General features: G+C 45.6%; 1 protein-coding gene across 1 annotated transcript in view; it reads right to left on the bottom strand.

The window, feature by feature from the left end:
* Positions 1-18140, bottom strand: part of ARFIP2 (ADP ribosylation factor interacting protein 2) — a 460071-nt gene that overhangs the window by 267971 nt on the left and 173960 nt on the right. The window contains exon 5 of the mRNA XM_053705691.1: positions 59-280. Within this exon, the coding sequence (XP_053561666.1) occupies positions 59-280 (222 nt within the window). The remainder of the gene's footprint in view (positions 1-58; positions 281-18140) is intronic.

Here is an 18140-nt window from a genome sequence, read left to right on the forward strand (position 1 = left end):
CAGAGATGGTTGTAGAGGAAGAAAAACAGCCTTCAGGGAGAGAAAAAAAAAGGATCACCTGAAGCTCTGGTGATTTCTGACTCAGGTCGGAGAATGCATCCCCAAGCGCTCTCTGTGTTTGCACCAGGTTGTAGAAGTGAGTGGTCAGAGCTCTCGCCAGCTGTAAGACTCCCTCGTACTTTCTTTTAGTGTCTCTAAGGAGTTCAATCTGAGTTTCAAGCTCCAAATCCACCGTCCTAGAGCCACGGCCAAAGCGTTCTGAGATAAGCTGTTTTGTACACTGTAGGGGAGGACACAGGCAGACAAGTCTGATGAAGGTGAGACAAGCAACACACAGAGAAATGGAGAGGGTGAAATGTATAAATACAGGACAGATGTTAATAGGAGAAAGGAACCAGTGAGGGACAGAAGTAATGGGAAGAGGAAGGTTCACGAGAGGAGGTGGGAAGGTGGTAGATACTGAGGAGGACAGCTCAGGAGTAAATACTTAGGACAGCTGGGGGGAAGGAATCTAAATACTGAGGAGGACAGCTCAGGGGTAAATACTGAGGACAGCTGGGGGGAGGGATATAGATACTGAGGAGGACAGCTAGGGGTAGTTAGTGAGGAGGACAGTCAAAAGGGGTAGATGCTAAGGAGGACAGCTGGGGGAAGGGATATAGATACTGAGGAGGAAAGCTCAGGGGTAGATACTGAGGAGGACAGTCAGGGGGGGGTAGATAAACAGGAGGACTAATGAGGATAAATACTAAGGAGGACAGCTGGGGGTAGATAAAGAGGAGGACTAATGAGGGTAAATACTAAGGAGGACAGCTGGGGGTAGATAAAGAGGAGGACTAATGAGGGTAAATACTAAGGAGGACAGCTGGAGGAAGAGATATAGAGATACTGAGGAGGACAGCTCAGGGGTAAAAACTGGAGGAGGACAGCTCAGGGGTAGATACTGAGGAGGACAGCTCAGGGGGGAGTAGATACTGAAAAGGACAGTCAAAGGGGTAGATACGAAGGAGAACATCTGGGGGAAGGGATACAGATACTGCGGAGGACAGCTGGAGGGAGTAAATACTGAGGAGGATAGCCAGGGGATAGATAGTGAGGAGGACTAAAGTGGGTAGATACAGAGGAGGACAGTCGGGGTAGATACAATGGAGGACTAATGAGGGTAGATACTAATCAAGACAGCCGGGGGTAGATAGTTAGGAGGACTAATGAGGGTAGATACTAAGGAAGACAGCCGGGGTAGATAGTTAGGAGGACTAATGAGGGTAGATACTAAGGAGGACAGCCAGGGGGTAGATAGTGAGGAGGACAGTCAGGGGGGTAGATAGTGAAGATGACTATCAAGGGTAGATACTGAGGAGGGGGAAATAGATAGTGAGGAGGACAGTCAGGGGGTAGATAGTGAGGATGACTATCAAGGGTAGATACTGAGGAGGGGGAAAATAGATAATGAGGAGAACAGTCGGGGGGTAGATAGTGAGAAGGACTAATGAGGGTACATACTAAGGAGGATAACCAGGGGGGAGATACTAAGGAGGATTAATGAGGGTAGATACTTAGGAGGACAGTTAGGAGGGTAAATACTGAAGAGTATAGTCAAATGGGACACTGAGGAGGAAAGCAAGAGGGGAGAATATACTGAGGAGAAATGCTGGTGGAGTAGATGAGGACGACACTTAGGGGTAGATACTGGGGAGAACAGTGGGGGAGTAGATACTGAGGAGGCCAGTTGGAGGGGATACTAAAAACTACAGTCAGGGTGTAGATACAGAGGACAGTCAGGAGGTAGATGCCGAAAAACTAAATTTATGCTTACCTGATAAATTACTTTCTTTTACTTCAATTAATTTAATCCTTACTTGTGGGATATTAACCTCCTGCTAACAGGAAGTGGAAAAGAGCACCACAGCCGAGCTGTATATATAGCCTCTCCCCTTCACCTCCACCCTCAGTCATTCGGCCGAAGGTATAGGAAGAGAAAAAGGAAAGGCTAAAAGGTGCAGAGGTGACTGAAGTTTACAAAAAATATAAAGAAAAACTGTCTTAAAAAGAACAGGGTGGGCCGTGGACTCGTCATATCGTAAAACAAAGTAATTTATCAGGTAAGCATAAATTTAGTTTTCTTTTACAAAGATATGACGAGTCCACAGATTTCATCCTTACTTGTGGGAAACCAATACCAAAGCAACAGGACACGGATGAAAGGGAGGGACAAGACAGGAACCTAAACGGAAGGCACCACTGCTTGAAGAACCTTTCTCCCTCAGAAGAAGCAAAAGTATAAAATTTGGAAAATTTGGAAAAACAGAATTTATGTTTACCTGATAAATTTCTTTCTCCAACGGTGTGTCCGGTCCACGGCGTCATCCTTACTTGTGGGATATTCTCTTCCCCAACAGGAAATGGCAAAGAGCCCAGCAAAGCTGGTCACATGATCCCTCCTAGGCTCCGCCTACCCCAGTCATTCGACCGACGTTAAGGAGGAATATTTGCATAGGAGAAACCATATGGTACCGTGGTGACTGTAGTTAAAGAAAATAAAATATCAGACCTGATTAAAAAAAAAAAAAAAACCAGGGCGGGCCGTGGACCGGACACACCGTTGGAGAAAGAAATTTATCAGGTAAACATAAATTCTGTTTTCTCCAACATAGGTGTGTCCGGTCCACGGCGTCATCCTTACTTGTGGGAACCAATACCAAAGCTTTAGGACACGGATGAAGGGAGGGAGCAAATCAGGTCACCTAAATGGAAGGCACCACGGCTTGCAAAACCTTTCTCCCAAAAATAGCCTCAGAAGAAGCAAAAGTATCAAACTTGTAAAATTTGGTAAAAGTGTGCAGAGAAGACCAAGTCGCTGCCCTACATATCTGATCAACAGAAGCCTCGTTCTTGAAGGCCCATGTGGAAGCCACAGCCCTAGTGGAATGAGCTGTGATTCTTTCGGGAGGCTGCCGTCCGGCAGTCTCGTAAGCCAATCTGATGATGCTTTTAATCCAAAAAGAGAGAGAGGTAGAAGTTGCTTTTTGACCTCTCCTTTTACCTGAATAAACAACAAACAAGGAAGATGTTTGTCTAAAATCCTTTGTAGCATCTAAATAAAATTTTAGAGCGCGAACAACATCCAAATTGTGCAACAAACGTTCCTTCTTTGAAACTGGTTTTGGACACAGAGAAGGTACGATAATCTCCTGGTTAATGTTTTTGTTAGAAACAACTTTTGGAAGAAAACCAGGTTTAGTACGTAAAACCACCTTATCTGCATGGAACACCAGATAAGGAGGAGAACACTGCAGAGCAGATAATTCTGAGACTCTTCTAGCAGAAGAAATCGCAACTAAAAACAAAACTTTCCAAGATAATAACTTAATATCAACGGAATGTAAGGGTTCAAACGGAACCCCCTGAAGAACTGAAAGAACTAAATTGAGACTCCAAGGAGGAGTCAAAGGTTTGTAAACAGGCTTGATTCTAACCAGAGCCTGAACAAAGGCTTGAACATCTGGCACAGCTGCCAGCTTTTTGTGAAGTAATACCGACAAGGCAGAAATCTGTCCCTTCAGGGAACTTGCAGATAATCCTTTTTCCAATCCTTCTTGAAGGAAGGATAGAATCCTAGGAATCTTAACCTTGTCCCAAGGGAATCCTTTAGATTCACACCAACAGATATATTTTTTCCAAATTTTGTGGTAAATCTTTCTAGTCACAGGCTTTCTGGCCTGAACAAGAGTATCGATCACAGAATCTGAGAATCCTCGCTTCGATAAAATCAAGCGTTCAATCTCCAAGCAGTCAGCTGGAGTGAAACCAGATTCGGATGTTCGAACGGACCCTGAACAAGAAGGTCTCGTCTCAAAGGTAGCTTCCAAGGTGGAGCCGATGACATATTCACCAGATCTGCATACCAAGTCCTGCGTGGCCACGCAGGAGCTATCAAGATCACCGACGCCCTCTCCTGCTTGATCCTGGCTATCAGCCTGGGGATGAGAGGAAATGGCGGGAACACATAAGCTAGTTTGAAGGTCCAAGGTGCTACTAGTGCATCCACTAGAGCCGCCTTGGGATCCCTGGATCTGGCCCCGTAGCAAGGAACTTTGAAGTTCTGACGAGAGGCCATCAGATCCATGTCTGGAATGCCCCACAGGTGAGTGACTTGGGCAAAGATTTCCGGATGGAGTTCCCACTCCCCCGGATGCAATGTCTGACGACTCAGAAAATCCGCTTCCCAATTTTCCACTCCTGGGATGTGGATAGCAGACAGGTGGCAGGAGTGAGACTCCGCCCAAAGAATAATTTTGGTTACTTCTTCCATCGCTAGGGAACTCCTTGTTCCCCCCTGATGGTTGATGTACGCAACAGTCGTCATGTTGTCTGATTGAAACCGTATGAACCTGGTCCTCGCAAGCTGGGGCCAGGCCTGGAGCGCATTGAATATCGCTCTCAGTTCCAGAATATTTATCGGTAGAAGAGATTCTTCCCGAGACCAAAGACCCTGAGCTTTCAGGGATCCCCAGACCGCGCCCCAGCCTATCAGACTGGCGTCGGTCGTGACAATGACCCACTCTGGTCTGTGGAACATCATCCCTTGAGACAGATTGTCCAGGGACAGCCACCAACGGAGTGAGTCTCTGGTCCTCTGATTTACTTGTATCTTCGGAGACAAGTCTGTATAGTCCCCATTCCACTGACTGAGCATGCACAGTTGTAATGGTCTTAGATGAATGCGCGCAAAAGGAACTATGTCCATCGCCGCCACCATCAACCCGATCACTTCCATGCACTGAGCTATGGAAGGAAGAGGAACGGAATGAAGTATCCGACAAGAGTCCAGAAGCTTTGTTTCTCTGGCCTCTGTTAGAAAGATCCTCATTTCTAAGGAGTCTATAATTGTTCCCAAGAAGGGAACCCTTGTTGACGGGGATAGAGAACTCTTTTCCACGTTCACTTTCCAGCCGTGAGATCTGAGAAAGGCCAGGACAATGTCCGTGTGAGCCTTTGCTTGAGGAAGGGACGACGCTTGAATCAGAATGTCGTCCAGGTAAGGTACTACTGCAATGCCCCTTGGTCTTAGCACCGCTAGAAGGGACCCTAGTACCTTTGTGAAAATCCTTGGAGCCGTGGCTAATCCGAAAGGAAGCGCCACGAACTGGTAATGTTTGTCCAGGAATGCAAACCTTAGGAACCGATGATGTTCCTTGTGGATAGGAATATGTAGATACGCATCCTTTAAATCCACCGTGGTCATAAATTGACCTTCCTGGATGGAAGGAAGGATAGTTCGAATGGTTTCCATCTTGAACGATGGGACCTTGAGAAATTTGTTTAAGATCTTGAGATCTAGGATTGGTCTGAACGTTCCCTCTTTTTTGGGAACTATGAACAGATTGGAGTAGAACCCCATCCCTTGTTCTCTTAATGGAACAGGATGAATCACTCCCATTTTTAACAGGTCTTCTACACAATGTAAGAACGCCTGTCTTTTTATGTGGTCTGAAGACAACTGCGACTTGTGGAACCTCCCCCTTGGGGGAAGTCCCTTGAATTCCAGAAGATAACCCTGGGAGACTATTTCTAGCGCCCAAGGATCCAGAACATCTCTTGCCCAAGCCTGAGCGAAGAGAGAGAGTCTGCCCCCCACCAGATCCGGTCCCGGATCGGGGGCCAATATTTCATGCTGTCTTGGTAGCAGTGGCAGGTTTCTTGGCCTGCTTTCCCTTGTTCCAGCCTTGCATTGGTCTCCAAGCTGGCTTGGCCTGAGAAGTATTACCCTCTTGCTTAGAGGACGTAACACCTTGGGATGGTCCGTTTTTACGAAAGGGACGAAAATTAGGTCTATTTTTTGCCTTGAAGGGCCGATCCTGAGGAAGGGCGTGGCCCTTACCCCCAGTGATATCAGAGATAATCTCTTTCAAGTCAGGACCAAACAGCGTTTTCCCCTTGAAAGGAATGTTTAGTAGCTTGTTCTTGGAAGACGCATCAGCCGACCAAGATTTCAACCAAAGCGCTCTGCGCGCCACAATAGCAAACCCAGAGTTCTTAGCCGCTAACTTAGCCAATTGCAAAGAGGCGTCTAGAGTGAAAGAATTAGCCAATTTGAGAGCATTGATTCTGTCCATAATCTCCTCATAAGGAGGAGAGTCACTATCGAGCACCTTAAGCAGTTCATCAAACCAGAAATATGCGGCTGTAGTGACAGGGACAATGCATGAAATGGGTTGTAGAAGGTAACCCTGCTGAACAAACATCTTTTTAAGCAAACCTTCTAATTTTTTATCCATAGGATCTTTGAAAGCACAACTATCCTCTATGGGAATAGTGGTGCGTTTGTTTAAAGTAGAAACCGCTCCCTCGACCTTGGGGACTGACTGCCATAAGTCCTTTCTGGGGTCGACCATAGGAAACAATTTTTTAAATATGGGGGGAGGGACGAAAGGAATACCGGGCCTTTCCCATTCTTTATTAACAATGTCCGCCACCCGCTTGGGTATAGGAAAAGCTTCTGGGAGCCCCGGCACCTCTAGGAACTTGTCCATTTTACATAGTTTCTCTGGGATGACTAAATTTTCACAATCATCCAGAGTGGATAATACCTCCTTAAGCAAAATGCGGAGATGTTCCAATTTAAATTTAAATGTAATCACATCAGATTCAGCCTGCTGAGAAATGTTCCCTAAATCAGTAATTTCTCCCTCAGACAAAACCTCCCTGGCCCCCTCAGATTGGGTTAGGGGCCCTTCAGAGATATTAATATCAGCGTCGTCATGCTCTTCAGTAACTAAAACAGAGCAGCCACGCTTACGCTGACAAGGGTTCATTTTGGCTAAAATGTTTTTGACAGAATTATCCATTACAGCCGTTAATTGTTGCATAGTAAGGAGTATTGGCGCGCTAGATGTACTAGGGGCCTCCTGAGTGGGCAAGACTCGTGTAGACGAAGGAGGGAATGATGCAGTACCATGCTTACTCCCCTCACTTGAGGAATCATCTTGGGCATCATTGTCATTATCACATAAATCACATTTATTTAAATGAATAGGAATTCTGGCTTCCCCACATTCAGAACACAGTCTATCTGGTAGTTCAGACATGTTAAACAGGCATAAACTTGATCAGAAAGTACAAAAAACGTTTTAAAATAAAACCGTTACTGTCACTTTAAATTTTAAACTGAACACACTTTATTACTGCAATTGCGAAAAAACATGAAGGAATTGTTCAAAATTCACCAAATTTTCACCACAGCGTCTTAAAGCCTTGAAAATATTGCACAATTTTGGAAGCTTTAACCCTTAAAATAACGGAACCGGAGCCGTTTTAAGCTTTAAACCCCTTTACAGTCCCTGGTATCTGCTTTGCTGAGACCCAACCAAACCCAAAGGGGAATACGATACCAAATGACGCCTTCAGAAGTCTTTTATAAGTATCAGAGCTCCTCTCACATGCGACTGCATGCCATGCCTCTCAAAAACAAGTGCGCAACACCGGCGCGAAAATGAGACTCTGCCTATGCTTTGGGAAAGCCCCTAAAGAATAAGGTGTCTAAAACAGTGCCTGCCGATATTATTAAATCAAAATACCCAGAATAAATGATTCCTCAAGGCTAAATAAGTGTTAATATCAATCGATTTAGCCCAAAAAAAGTCTACAGTTTAAATAAGCCCTTGTGAAGCCCTTATTTACAATCGTAATAAACATGGCTTACCGGATCCCATAGGGAAAATGACAGCTTCCAGCATTACATCGTCTTGTTAGAATGTGTCATACCTCAAGCAGCAAGAGACTGCAAACTGTTCCCCCAACTGAAGTTAATTGCTCTCAACAGTCCTGTGTGGAACAGCCATGGATTTTAGTTACGGTTGCTAAAATCATTTTCCTCATACAAACAGAATTCTTCATCTCTTTTCTGTTTCTGAGTAAATAGTACGTACCAGCACTATTTTAAAATAACAAACTCTTGATTGAATAATGAAAAACTACAGTTAAACACTAAAAAACTCTAAGCCATCTCCGTGGAGATGTTGCCTGTACAACGGCAAAGAGAATGACTGGGGTAGGCGGAGCCTAGGAGGGATCATGTGACCAGCTTTGCTGGGCTCTTTGCCATTTCCTGTTGGGGAAGAGAATATCCCACAAGTAAGGATGACGCCGTGGACCGGACACACCTATGTTGGAGAAAAGTGTGAAGGGACGACCAAGTCGCAGCCTTACAAATCTGTTCCACAGATGCATCTTTTTTAAAAGCCCATGTGGAAGCCACAGCCCTAGTAGAATGAGCCATAATTCTTTCAGGAGGCTGCTGTCCAGCAGTCTCATATGCCAGACGGATCAGCCAAAAAGAAAGAGAGGTAGCCGTAGCTTTCTGACCCCTACGCTTTCCAGAATAAACAATGAATAATGAAGATGATTGACGGAAATCCTTAGTTGCCTGTAAGTAAAACTTTAAGGCACAGACCACGTCCAAGTTATGTAACAGACGCTCCTTCTTAGAAGAAGGATTAGGACACAAGGAAGGAACAACAATTTCCTGATTAATATTCTTATTCGAAACAACCTTAGGAAGGAACCCAGGTTTGGTACGTAATACCACCTTATCAGAATGAAATATGAGATAAGGCAAATCACACTGTAATGCTGAAAGCTCAGAAACTCTTCGAGCAGAAGAAATAGCAACCAAAAACAGAACTTTCCAAGATAATAGTTTAATATCTATGGAATGCATAGGTTCAAACGGAACCCCTTGCAGAACTCGAAGAACTAAATTCAAACTCCGGGGATGAGTAATAGGTCTAAATACAGGCTTAATTCTAGATAGAGCCTGACAAAAAGACTGAACATCTGATACATTTGCCAAACGTTTGTGAAACAGAATTGACAAAGCTGAAATTTGTCCCTTTAAGGAACTTGCTGATAACCCTTTCTCCAATCCTTCTTGGAGAAAAGACAAAATCCTAGGAATCCTAACTTTACTCCATGAGTAACCCTTGGGTTCACACCAATAAAGATATTTACGCCATATCTTATGATAGATCTTTCTAGTGACAGGCTTTCTAGCCTGTATCAAGTATTGATAACGGAATCGGAGAATCCTCGCTTCGAAAAAATCCACTCAGTCAGTTGCAGAGAAATTAGATTTGGATGTTGGAAAGGACCTTGAATGAGAAGGTCCTGTCTCAACGGAAGTTTCCACGGTGGCAGAGAGGACATGTCCACTAGATCCGCATACCAAGTCCTGCGTGGCCAAGCAGGCGCTATCAGGATCACTGAAGCTCTCTCCTGTTTAATTCGAGCAATCACGCGTGGGAGGAGAGGAAACGGCGGAAACACATAAGCTAGGCTGAACAACCAAGGTACTGCCAAGGCATCTATCAGTTCGGCCTGAGGATCCCTTAACCGGGATCCGTATCTTGGAAGCTTGGCATTCTGACGAGATGCCATCAAATCCAATTCCGGTCTGCCCCATCTGACAATCAATGAGGCAAATACCTCTGGGTGAAGTTCCCACTCCCCCGGATGAAAAGTCTGTCGACTTCGAAAATCTGCTTCCCAGTTCTCTACCCCTGGGATGTAGATCGCTGACAGATGACAAGAGTGGGCCTCTGCCCAACTGATTATCTTGGATACTTCTATCATCGCTAAGGAACTCCTTATTCCCCCCTGATGATTGACATATGCCACAGTCGTTATGTTGTCCGACTGGAATCTGATGAATTTGGCCGAAGCCAACTGAGGCCACGCCTGAAGCGCATTGAATATTGCTCTCAGTTCCAGAATATTGATTGGAAGTAGAGACTCCACCTGAGTCCAAACACCCTGAGCCTTCAGGGAATTCCAAACTGCAACCCAGCCCAGAAGGCTGGCATCTGTTGTCACCATCACCCACGAGGGTCTGCGGAAACAAGCCCCCTTGGACAGATGATCTGGCGACAACCACCAAAGAAGAGAGTTTCTGGTCTCTTGATCCAGAATTATCTCTGGAGATAAATCCGCATAATTCCCATTCCACTGACCAAGCATGCACAGTTGCAGTGGTCTGAGATGAAAGCGAGCATACGGAACAATGTCCATTGCCGCTACCATTAATCCGATTACCTCCATACACTAAGCCACTGATGGCCGAGGAATGGACAGAAGTGCTTGGCAAGTATTCAAAATCTTAGATTTTCTGACCTCCGTCAGAAATATTTTCATGGCTACCGAGTCTATCAGAGTTCCCAAGAAAGGAACCCTTGTCTATGGAACAAGTGAACTCTTCTCTATGTTCACCTTCCAGCCGTGAGTTCTCAGAAAAGACAACACTGTGTCCGTGTGAGATTTTGTCAGATGATATGTTGATGCCTGAATCAGAATATTGTCCAGATAAGGCGCCACCGCTATCCCTTGCGGTCTGAGAACTGCCAAAACAGACCCTTTGTGAAGATTCTGGGTGCTGTGGCCAACCCGAAAGGAAGAGCCACGAACTGATAATGTTTGTCCAAGAAGGCAAACCTTATAAACCAATTATGATCTTTGTGGATTGGAATATGAAAGTAAGCATCCTTCAAATCCACGGTAGTCATATATTGACCGTCCTGGATCATTGGCAAAATTGTTCGAATTGTCTCCATCTTGAATGATGGAACGCTTAGAAATTTTTTTAGACACTTGAGGTCCAAAATGGGCCTGCACGTTCCCTCTTTTTTGGGGACCACAAATAGGTTTGAGTAAAATCCCTGTCCCTGCTTCAATTTTGGAACAGGACAGATTACACCCATAGTAAAAAGGTCTTTTACGCAGCGTAAGAACGCCCCTCTTGGGAGAAAATCCTTGAATTCCAATTGATAACCGTGGGTCACTATTTCTAGTGCCTAGGAATCCTGAACATCTCTTGCCCAAGCCTGTGCAAAGAAAGAAAGTCTGCCCCTTACTAGATCTGGTCCCGGATCGGGGCCACCCCTTCATGCTGCTTTGTGGAAGAAGAACAAGCGGGGGGTCCTCCTTTAAAGTTCCGAAAGGAACGAAAATTATTCTGTTTACCCCTCATTTTAACCGACCTATCCTGAGGTAGGGCATGGCCCTTACCTCCTGTAATATCAGAAATGATCTCCATCAATTCTGGCCCAAAAAGGGTCTTACCTTTAAAGGGAATAGCTAAAAGCTGATGTTTTGATGACACATCAGCAGACCAAGATTTGAGCCACAATGCTCTACGTGCTAAAATAGCAAATCCTGCATTTTTTGCCGCTAATTTAGCAATTGGAAAAGCGGCATCAGTAATAAAAGAATTAGCTAGCTTAAGAGCCTTAATTCTATCTAGAATGTCATCTAATGGAGTCTGAACCTTAAGAGATTCTTCTAGAGCCTCAAACCAAAAAGCTGCTGCAGTAGTTACTGGAACAATGCAAGCCATAGGTTGTAAAAGAAATCCCTGATTAACAAATAATTTCTTTAGTAGACCCTCTAATTTCTTATCCATAGGATCCTTGAAAGCACAACTATCCTCAATGGGTATAGTAGTACGCTTAGCTAGGGAAGATCTAGCTCCCTCTACCTTAGGGACCGTTTGCCATGAGTCCCGAATGGTATCTGATATAGGACACATTTTCTTAAAATTAGGAGAGGGAGAAAACGGTATACCTGGTCTATCCCATCCCTTACTAATAATTTCCGAAATTCTCTTAGGAACCGGAAAAACATCAGTGTAAGTAGGAACTTCCAAATATTTATCCATTTTACACAATTTCTCTGGAGGAATCACAATTAATGTCGCAAACAGTTCGCCGGAGAACAGTTCCCGGCGATCTTAGCTTGTTCGCATTCGCCGCGGCGGCCGAACATATGCGATGTTCGATCCGCCCCCTATTCGTCATCATTGAGGAAACTTTGACCCTGTATCTCACAGTCTGCAGATACATTTGAGCCAATCAGCAGCAGACACTCTCTCCCAGACCCTCCCAGCTCCTGGGCAGCAGCCATTTTAGATTCATTACGATCCTGCATTCTTAGTGAGCGGAGGGTTAGTGCTGCTGTTGGTGATTTTATAGGGAAATTGACAGCTAGGCTAGTGTATTCAGTGCCCACTACAGCACCCCAAAAAGCCCTTTTTAGGGCTAGAACTAGCTCTGTGCCACCACTCATATCTGGTGTAACATTAGTGTAAATTTAAAAAAAAACAAAAAAACTTTTACATCAGTTTGCTAGTGTAATCTAATTTCATTTTCCATCAGGCCTGTGTGTCAGGCCCACAGCATATACTGTGATTAATTGCTCTGTGCCACCACTGATATCTGGTGTAACAGTGTAAATTAAAAAAAAAAAAAACTTTTACATCAGTTTGCTAGTGTAATCTAATTTTATTTTCCATCAGGCCTGTGTGTCAGGCCCACAGCATATACTGTGCCTAATTGCTCTGTTTTCCACCACTCATATCTGGTGTAACATTAGTGTAAATTCTTTTATAAAAAACTTTTACATCAGTCTGCTAGTGTAATCTAATTGCAGTTGCCAGGCCAGCCTGCCACTGCCAGCCTCAGTGCCACCACTCATATCTGGTGTAACATTAGTGTAAATATAAAAAAAAAAAATTTTTTACATCAGTCTGCTAGTGTTATTTAATTTTAGTTGCCAGGCCAGCCTGCCACTAGTGCCAGCCTGTGTGTCAGGCTCCCAGCATATACTGTGCCTACTTCCATCCTCAGTGCCACCACTCCTATCTGTTGTAACATTAGTGTAATTTTTTTTTAATTTTTTTTTTACTTCAGTCTGCTAGTGTAATGTAATTGAAGTTGCCTGCCTGCCTGCCAGCGTGTGTGCCAGGCCCACTTGCCAAGTTAGTGGCACCACTCATATTTGTTGTAACAGTAGTGTAAATATTTAAAATAAAAACTTTTTTGATTGTGAAACATCAGTCTGCTAGTGCAATCGAATTGCAGTTGCCTGCCTGCCAGCCAGCGTGTGTGCCAGGCCCACTTGCCAACTAGTGCCACCAATCATATTTGTTATAACAGTATTGTAAATATTAAAAAAAAAAACTTTTTTGACTGTGAAACATCAGTCAGCTAGTGTAATCTAATTGAAGTTGCCTGCCTGCCAGCGTGTGTGCCAGGCCCACTTGCCAAGTTAGTGGCACCACTCATATTTGTTGTAACAGTATTCTAAATATTTAAAAAAAAAAACTTTTTTGACTGTGAAACATCAGTCTGCTAGTGCAATCGAATTGCAGTTGCCTGCCTGCCAGCGTGTGTGCCAGGCCCACTTGCCAACTAGTGCCACCAATCATATTTGTTTTAACAGTATTGTAAATATTTTAAAAAAAAACTTTTTTGACTGTGAAACATCATTCAGCTTTTGACTGTGAAACATAATTCAGCTAGTGTAATCTAATTGCAGTTGCCTGCCTGCCAGCGTGTGTGCCAAGCCCACTTGCCAACTAGTGCCACCAATCATATTTGTTATAACAGTAGTGTAAATATTTAAAAAAACACTTTTTGGACTGTGAAACATCAGTCTGCTAGTGTAATCTAATTGAAGTTGCCTGCCAGCATGTGTGCCAGGCCCACTTGCCAACTACTGCCACCAATCATATTTGTTGTAACAGTAGTGTAAATATTTTTAAAAAAAAACTTTTTTGACTGTGAAACATCAGTCTGCTATTGTAATCTTATTGCATTTGCCTGCCTGCCTGCCAGCGTGTGTGCCAGGCTCACTTGCCAAGTTAGTGGCACCACTCATATTTGTTGTAACAGTAGTTTAAATATTTAAAAATAAACATTTTTGACTGTGAAACATCAGTCTGCTTTTTTTGTGTCAGGTTCACAGCGTATACTGTGCCCACTTGCCCAGTGCCACCACTCATATTTTGTTTAATAGTAGTGTAAGTCTACATTTAAAAAAAAAATGACAGGCAGAGGCAGGCCACCCCGCAGGTGCCGTCGTGGTCCTGTGATTCCCTTTGACCCTACAATAATGCACAGTGTTCAGAGGCCATGTGCCATGAACGCGAAAAGTTCTGAGGAGGACCTAGTTGAATGGCTAAAACAGGACACCCAATCTTCTACAGCTTCCGCTCCTAACCTTGACGCACCATCCACCTCCAGCTTAGCTTCAGGCACCTCTCAAGTGACCAGTGCCACTCGCCCGCCTGCCGCGACCACCAACACTAGCACCACAGCCGCTTTACTTGATCTGTCAGAGGAGTTATTGACACATCAGTTGGAAGAAATGAGTGATGCGCAACCATCATTGACAGAGGATGTAGATAACAGTGATATGTCTCAGTCAAGCAGCATTACAGACATGGACGTACGGTGTGATGATGATGGTGATGTTGTACCCGCTGCTGCTTCCTTTGTTGATTTGTCAGATACAAGTGAAGCGGTTGATGATGATGCGTCCGTGGATGTCACGTGGGTGCCCGCTAGAAGAGAAGAAGAAGAGGGGGAAAGTTCAGATGGGGAGACAGAGAGGAGGAGGAGGAGTCGAGTTGGAAGCAGTAGGAGGTCGTCGCAAGGAGCTAGTGGCATAGTCAGACAGCATGCATCGGCACCCGGGGTCAGCCAGACAGCACGCCAATCAACGCATGCTGTTGCCACCACCAGAATGCCGTCATCGCAGAGCTCAGCAGTGTGGCATTTTTTTGTGTGTGTCTGCCTCTGACAACAGCGATGCCATTTGCAACCTGTGCCAAAAGAAACTGAGTCGTGGGAAGTCCAACACCCACCTAGGTACAACTGCTTTGCGAAGGCACATGGTCTCACATCACAAACGCCGATGGGATGAACATATAAGAAGAAGCAGCACACAAATTCAAAGCCGCCATCCTCCTCCTGGTCCAGCATCTTCAGCCATGTCAACCACTGCTGTCCTCCTTGCCTCTTCTCAACCATCCACCACTCAGTCTCTCTTACGTAGCAGTTCCTGGTCATCTGCCCACAGTCAGGTGTCTGTCAAGGACATGTTTGAGCGTAAGAAGCCAATTTCCCAAAGTCACCCCCTTGCCCGGCGTCTGACAGCTGGCTTGTCTGAACTCTCAGTCCGCCAGCTTTTACCATACAAGCTGGTGGAGTCTGAGGCGTTCAAAAAATTTGTATCTATTGGGACACCGCAGTGGAAGGTACCCGGCCGAAAATTTATTTTCACAAAAGGCAATCCCCAACCTGTACTCGATTGTGCAAAAGGAAGTAATGGCATGTCTGGCACACAGCGTTGGAGCAAGGGTCCATCTGACCACTGATAGCTGGTCTGCAAAGCATGGTCAGGGCAGGTATATCACCTACACTGCGCATTGGGTAAACCTGCTGACGGCTGACAAGCATGGAATGCGTGGCTCTGCAGAGGAGTTGGTGACACCGCCACGACTTGCAGGCAGGCCTGCTGCTACCTCCTCTACTCCTCCTACTCCATCCTCTTCCATAACCTCTTCCTCGGCTGAGTCCTCTTCTGCTGCTGAGTTTTGCTCCACATCAACGGCACCCCCCCAGCTCCCCAGGTACTATTCAACATCCCGGATACGGCAGTGTCATGCCGTCTTGGGGTTGACTTGCCTGAAAGCGGAGAGTCACACCGCACCAGCACTCCTGTCCGCCCTGAATGCACAGGTGGATTAGTGGCTGACTCTGCACCAACTGGAGATTGGCAAAGTTGTTTCTGACAATGGAAGTAATTTGGTGGTGGCATTGAAATTGGGCAAGTTGACACATGTGCCGTGCATGGCACATGTGTGTAATCTGATTGTACAACGCTTTGTGCATAAGTACCCAGGCTTACGGGACGTCCTGAAGCAGGCCAGGAAGGTGTGTGGCCATTTCAGGCATTCCTACACGGCCATGGCGCACTTGTCAGATATCCAGTGGTGAAACAACCTGCCAGTGAGGCGCTTGATTTGCGACAGCCTGACACGTTGGAATTCAACACTCCTAATGTTCGACCGCCTGCTACAACAAGAAAAAGCTGTTAACGAGTATTTGTATGACCGGGGTGCAAGGACAGCCTCTGGGGAGCTGGGGATTTTTTTGCCACGTTACTGGACGCTCATGCGCAATGCCTGTAGGCTTATGCGTCCTTTTGAGGAGGTGACAAACCTAGTCAGTTGCACCGAAGGCACCATCAGCGACATCATACCATTTGTTTTCTTCCTGGAGCGTGCCCTGCGAAGAGTGCTGGATCAGGCCGTAGATGAGCGTGAAGAGGAAGAGTTGTGGTCTCCATCACCACCAGAAACAGCCTTATCAGCATCGCTTGCTGGACCAGCGGCAATGCAGGAAGAGGATTGTGAGGAAGAGGAGTCAGAGAAGTAATGTGGCTTTGAGGAGGAGGAGGAAGACCAAGCACAACAGGCATCCCAGGGTGCTCGTTGTTGTCACCTATCTGGTACCTGTGGTGTTGTACGTGGCTGGGGGAAAGAAGATACCTTCAGTGAGATCAGTGAGGACGAGGAACGGGACATGATTAGCTCGGCATCCAACCTTGTGCAAATGGGGTCTTTCATGCTGTCGTGCCTGTTGAGGGACCCTCGTATAAAAAAGCTGAAGGAGAACGACCTGTACTGGGTGTCCACGCTCCTAGACCCCCGGTATAAGCATAAAGTTACTGAAATGTTACAGAATTCCCGCAAGTCAGAAAGGATGGAGCAGTTCAAAAATAAATTAAAAAGTATGCTTTACACAGCATATAAGGGTGATGTCACAGCACAACGGGAATCTAACAGGGGAAGAGATGAAAGTAATCCTCCTCCCACGACCACGCCGACAAGGACAGGACGCTTTCCAGACGTGTTGTTGATGGAGGACATGCGGACCTTTTTAACTCCTATGCATCGCCACAGCCCTTCGGGATCCAGCCTCAGAGAAAGACTCAATCGACAGGTAGCAGACTACCTAGCATTAACTGCGGATCTCGACACTCTGAGGAGCGATGGACCCCTTGACTACTGGGTGTGCAGGCTTGACCTGTGGCCTGAGCTATCCCAATTTGCAATCGAACTTCTGGCCTGCCCCGCTTCAAGTGTCCTGTCAGAAAGGACCTTCAGTGCAGCAGGAGGTATTGTCACTGAGAAGAGAAGTCGCCTAGGTCAAAAAAGTCTTGATTATCTCACCTTTATTAAAATGGACGGATGGATCCCGAAGGGACTGACATTGTGCGATACATTAGAGTAAAAAAGGCCAGATGAGATGCTGTATTTTATCTTCGAATGCCGGATGACTTGCGTGACTTATCCGCCACTAACTAGGGTTCAAGCCGCAATGTTTTAGGGCACTTTCTAACTGTCAAACAAACATCAATTTTTCTGGCCGCTGCTACAGCAGCGGTTGCAACAATACCTAATTTTTCAGGCATTTGTACATGCCTAATTTTTCTGGCCTCTGGTGCTGCACTGTGGCTACAAAACACAAACCAAAAAAAGGCACATAACAGTGATTAAACTGTTAAGAATAGTACTACTTAACACACCACTCATATCTGGTGGCACAGTAGATTGCACGCGCAGTGCCCCAAATTTGAAGTAGGAGGACCGACCAAGCATCTTTTTCCATCTCCCGGTTCCTAAAAATTATCTCCGGGTTCCTAAAAACGATGCCATACCTGTACTCGATTGTGCAAAAGTAAGTCATGGCAGATGGGGTCTTTCATGCTGTAGTGCCTGTTGAGGGTCGAGGACCCTCGTATAAAAAGGCTGAAGGAGAACGACCTGTACTGGGTGTCCAAGCATCTTTTTCCATCTCCCGGTTCCTAAAAATTATCTCCGGGTTCCTAAAATCGATGCCACACCTGTACTCGATTGTGCAAAAGTAAGTCATGGCAGATGGGGTCTTTCATGCTGTCATGCCTGTTTGGGGTCAGGGACCCTCGTATAAAAAGGCTGAAGGAGAACGACCTGTACTGGGTGTCCAAGCATCTTTTTCATCTCCCGGTTCCTAAAAATTATCTCCGGGTTCCTAAAATCGATGCCTTACCTGTACTCGATTGTGCAAAAGGAAGTCATGGAAGATGGGGTCTTTCATGCTGTCGTGCCTGTTTGTGGTCGGGGACCCTCGTATAAAAAGGCTGAAGGAGAACGACCTGTACTGGGTGTCCAAACATCTTTTTCCATCTCCCGGATGTAGCGGTACTCCACTAGGGAGTCTCCCTTCCTCTGTCCAAACCCAGGGGTGGCCACCGGATAGTGG

The sequence above is a fragment of the Bombina bombina genome, chromosome 3 (genome assembly GCF_027579735.1).
Source record: "Bombina bombina isolate aBomBom1 chromosome 3, aBomBom1.pri, whole genome shotgun sequence".
NCBI classification, from domain to species: domain Eukaryota; kingdom Metazoa; phylum Chordata; class Amphibia; order Anura; family Bombinatoridae; genus Bombina; species Bombina bombina.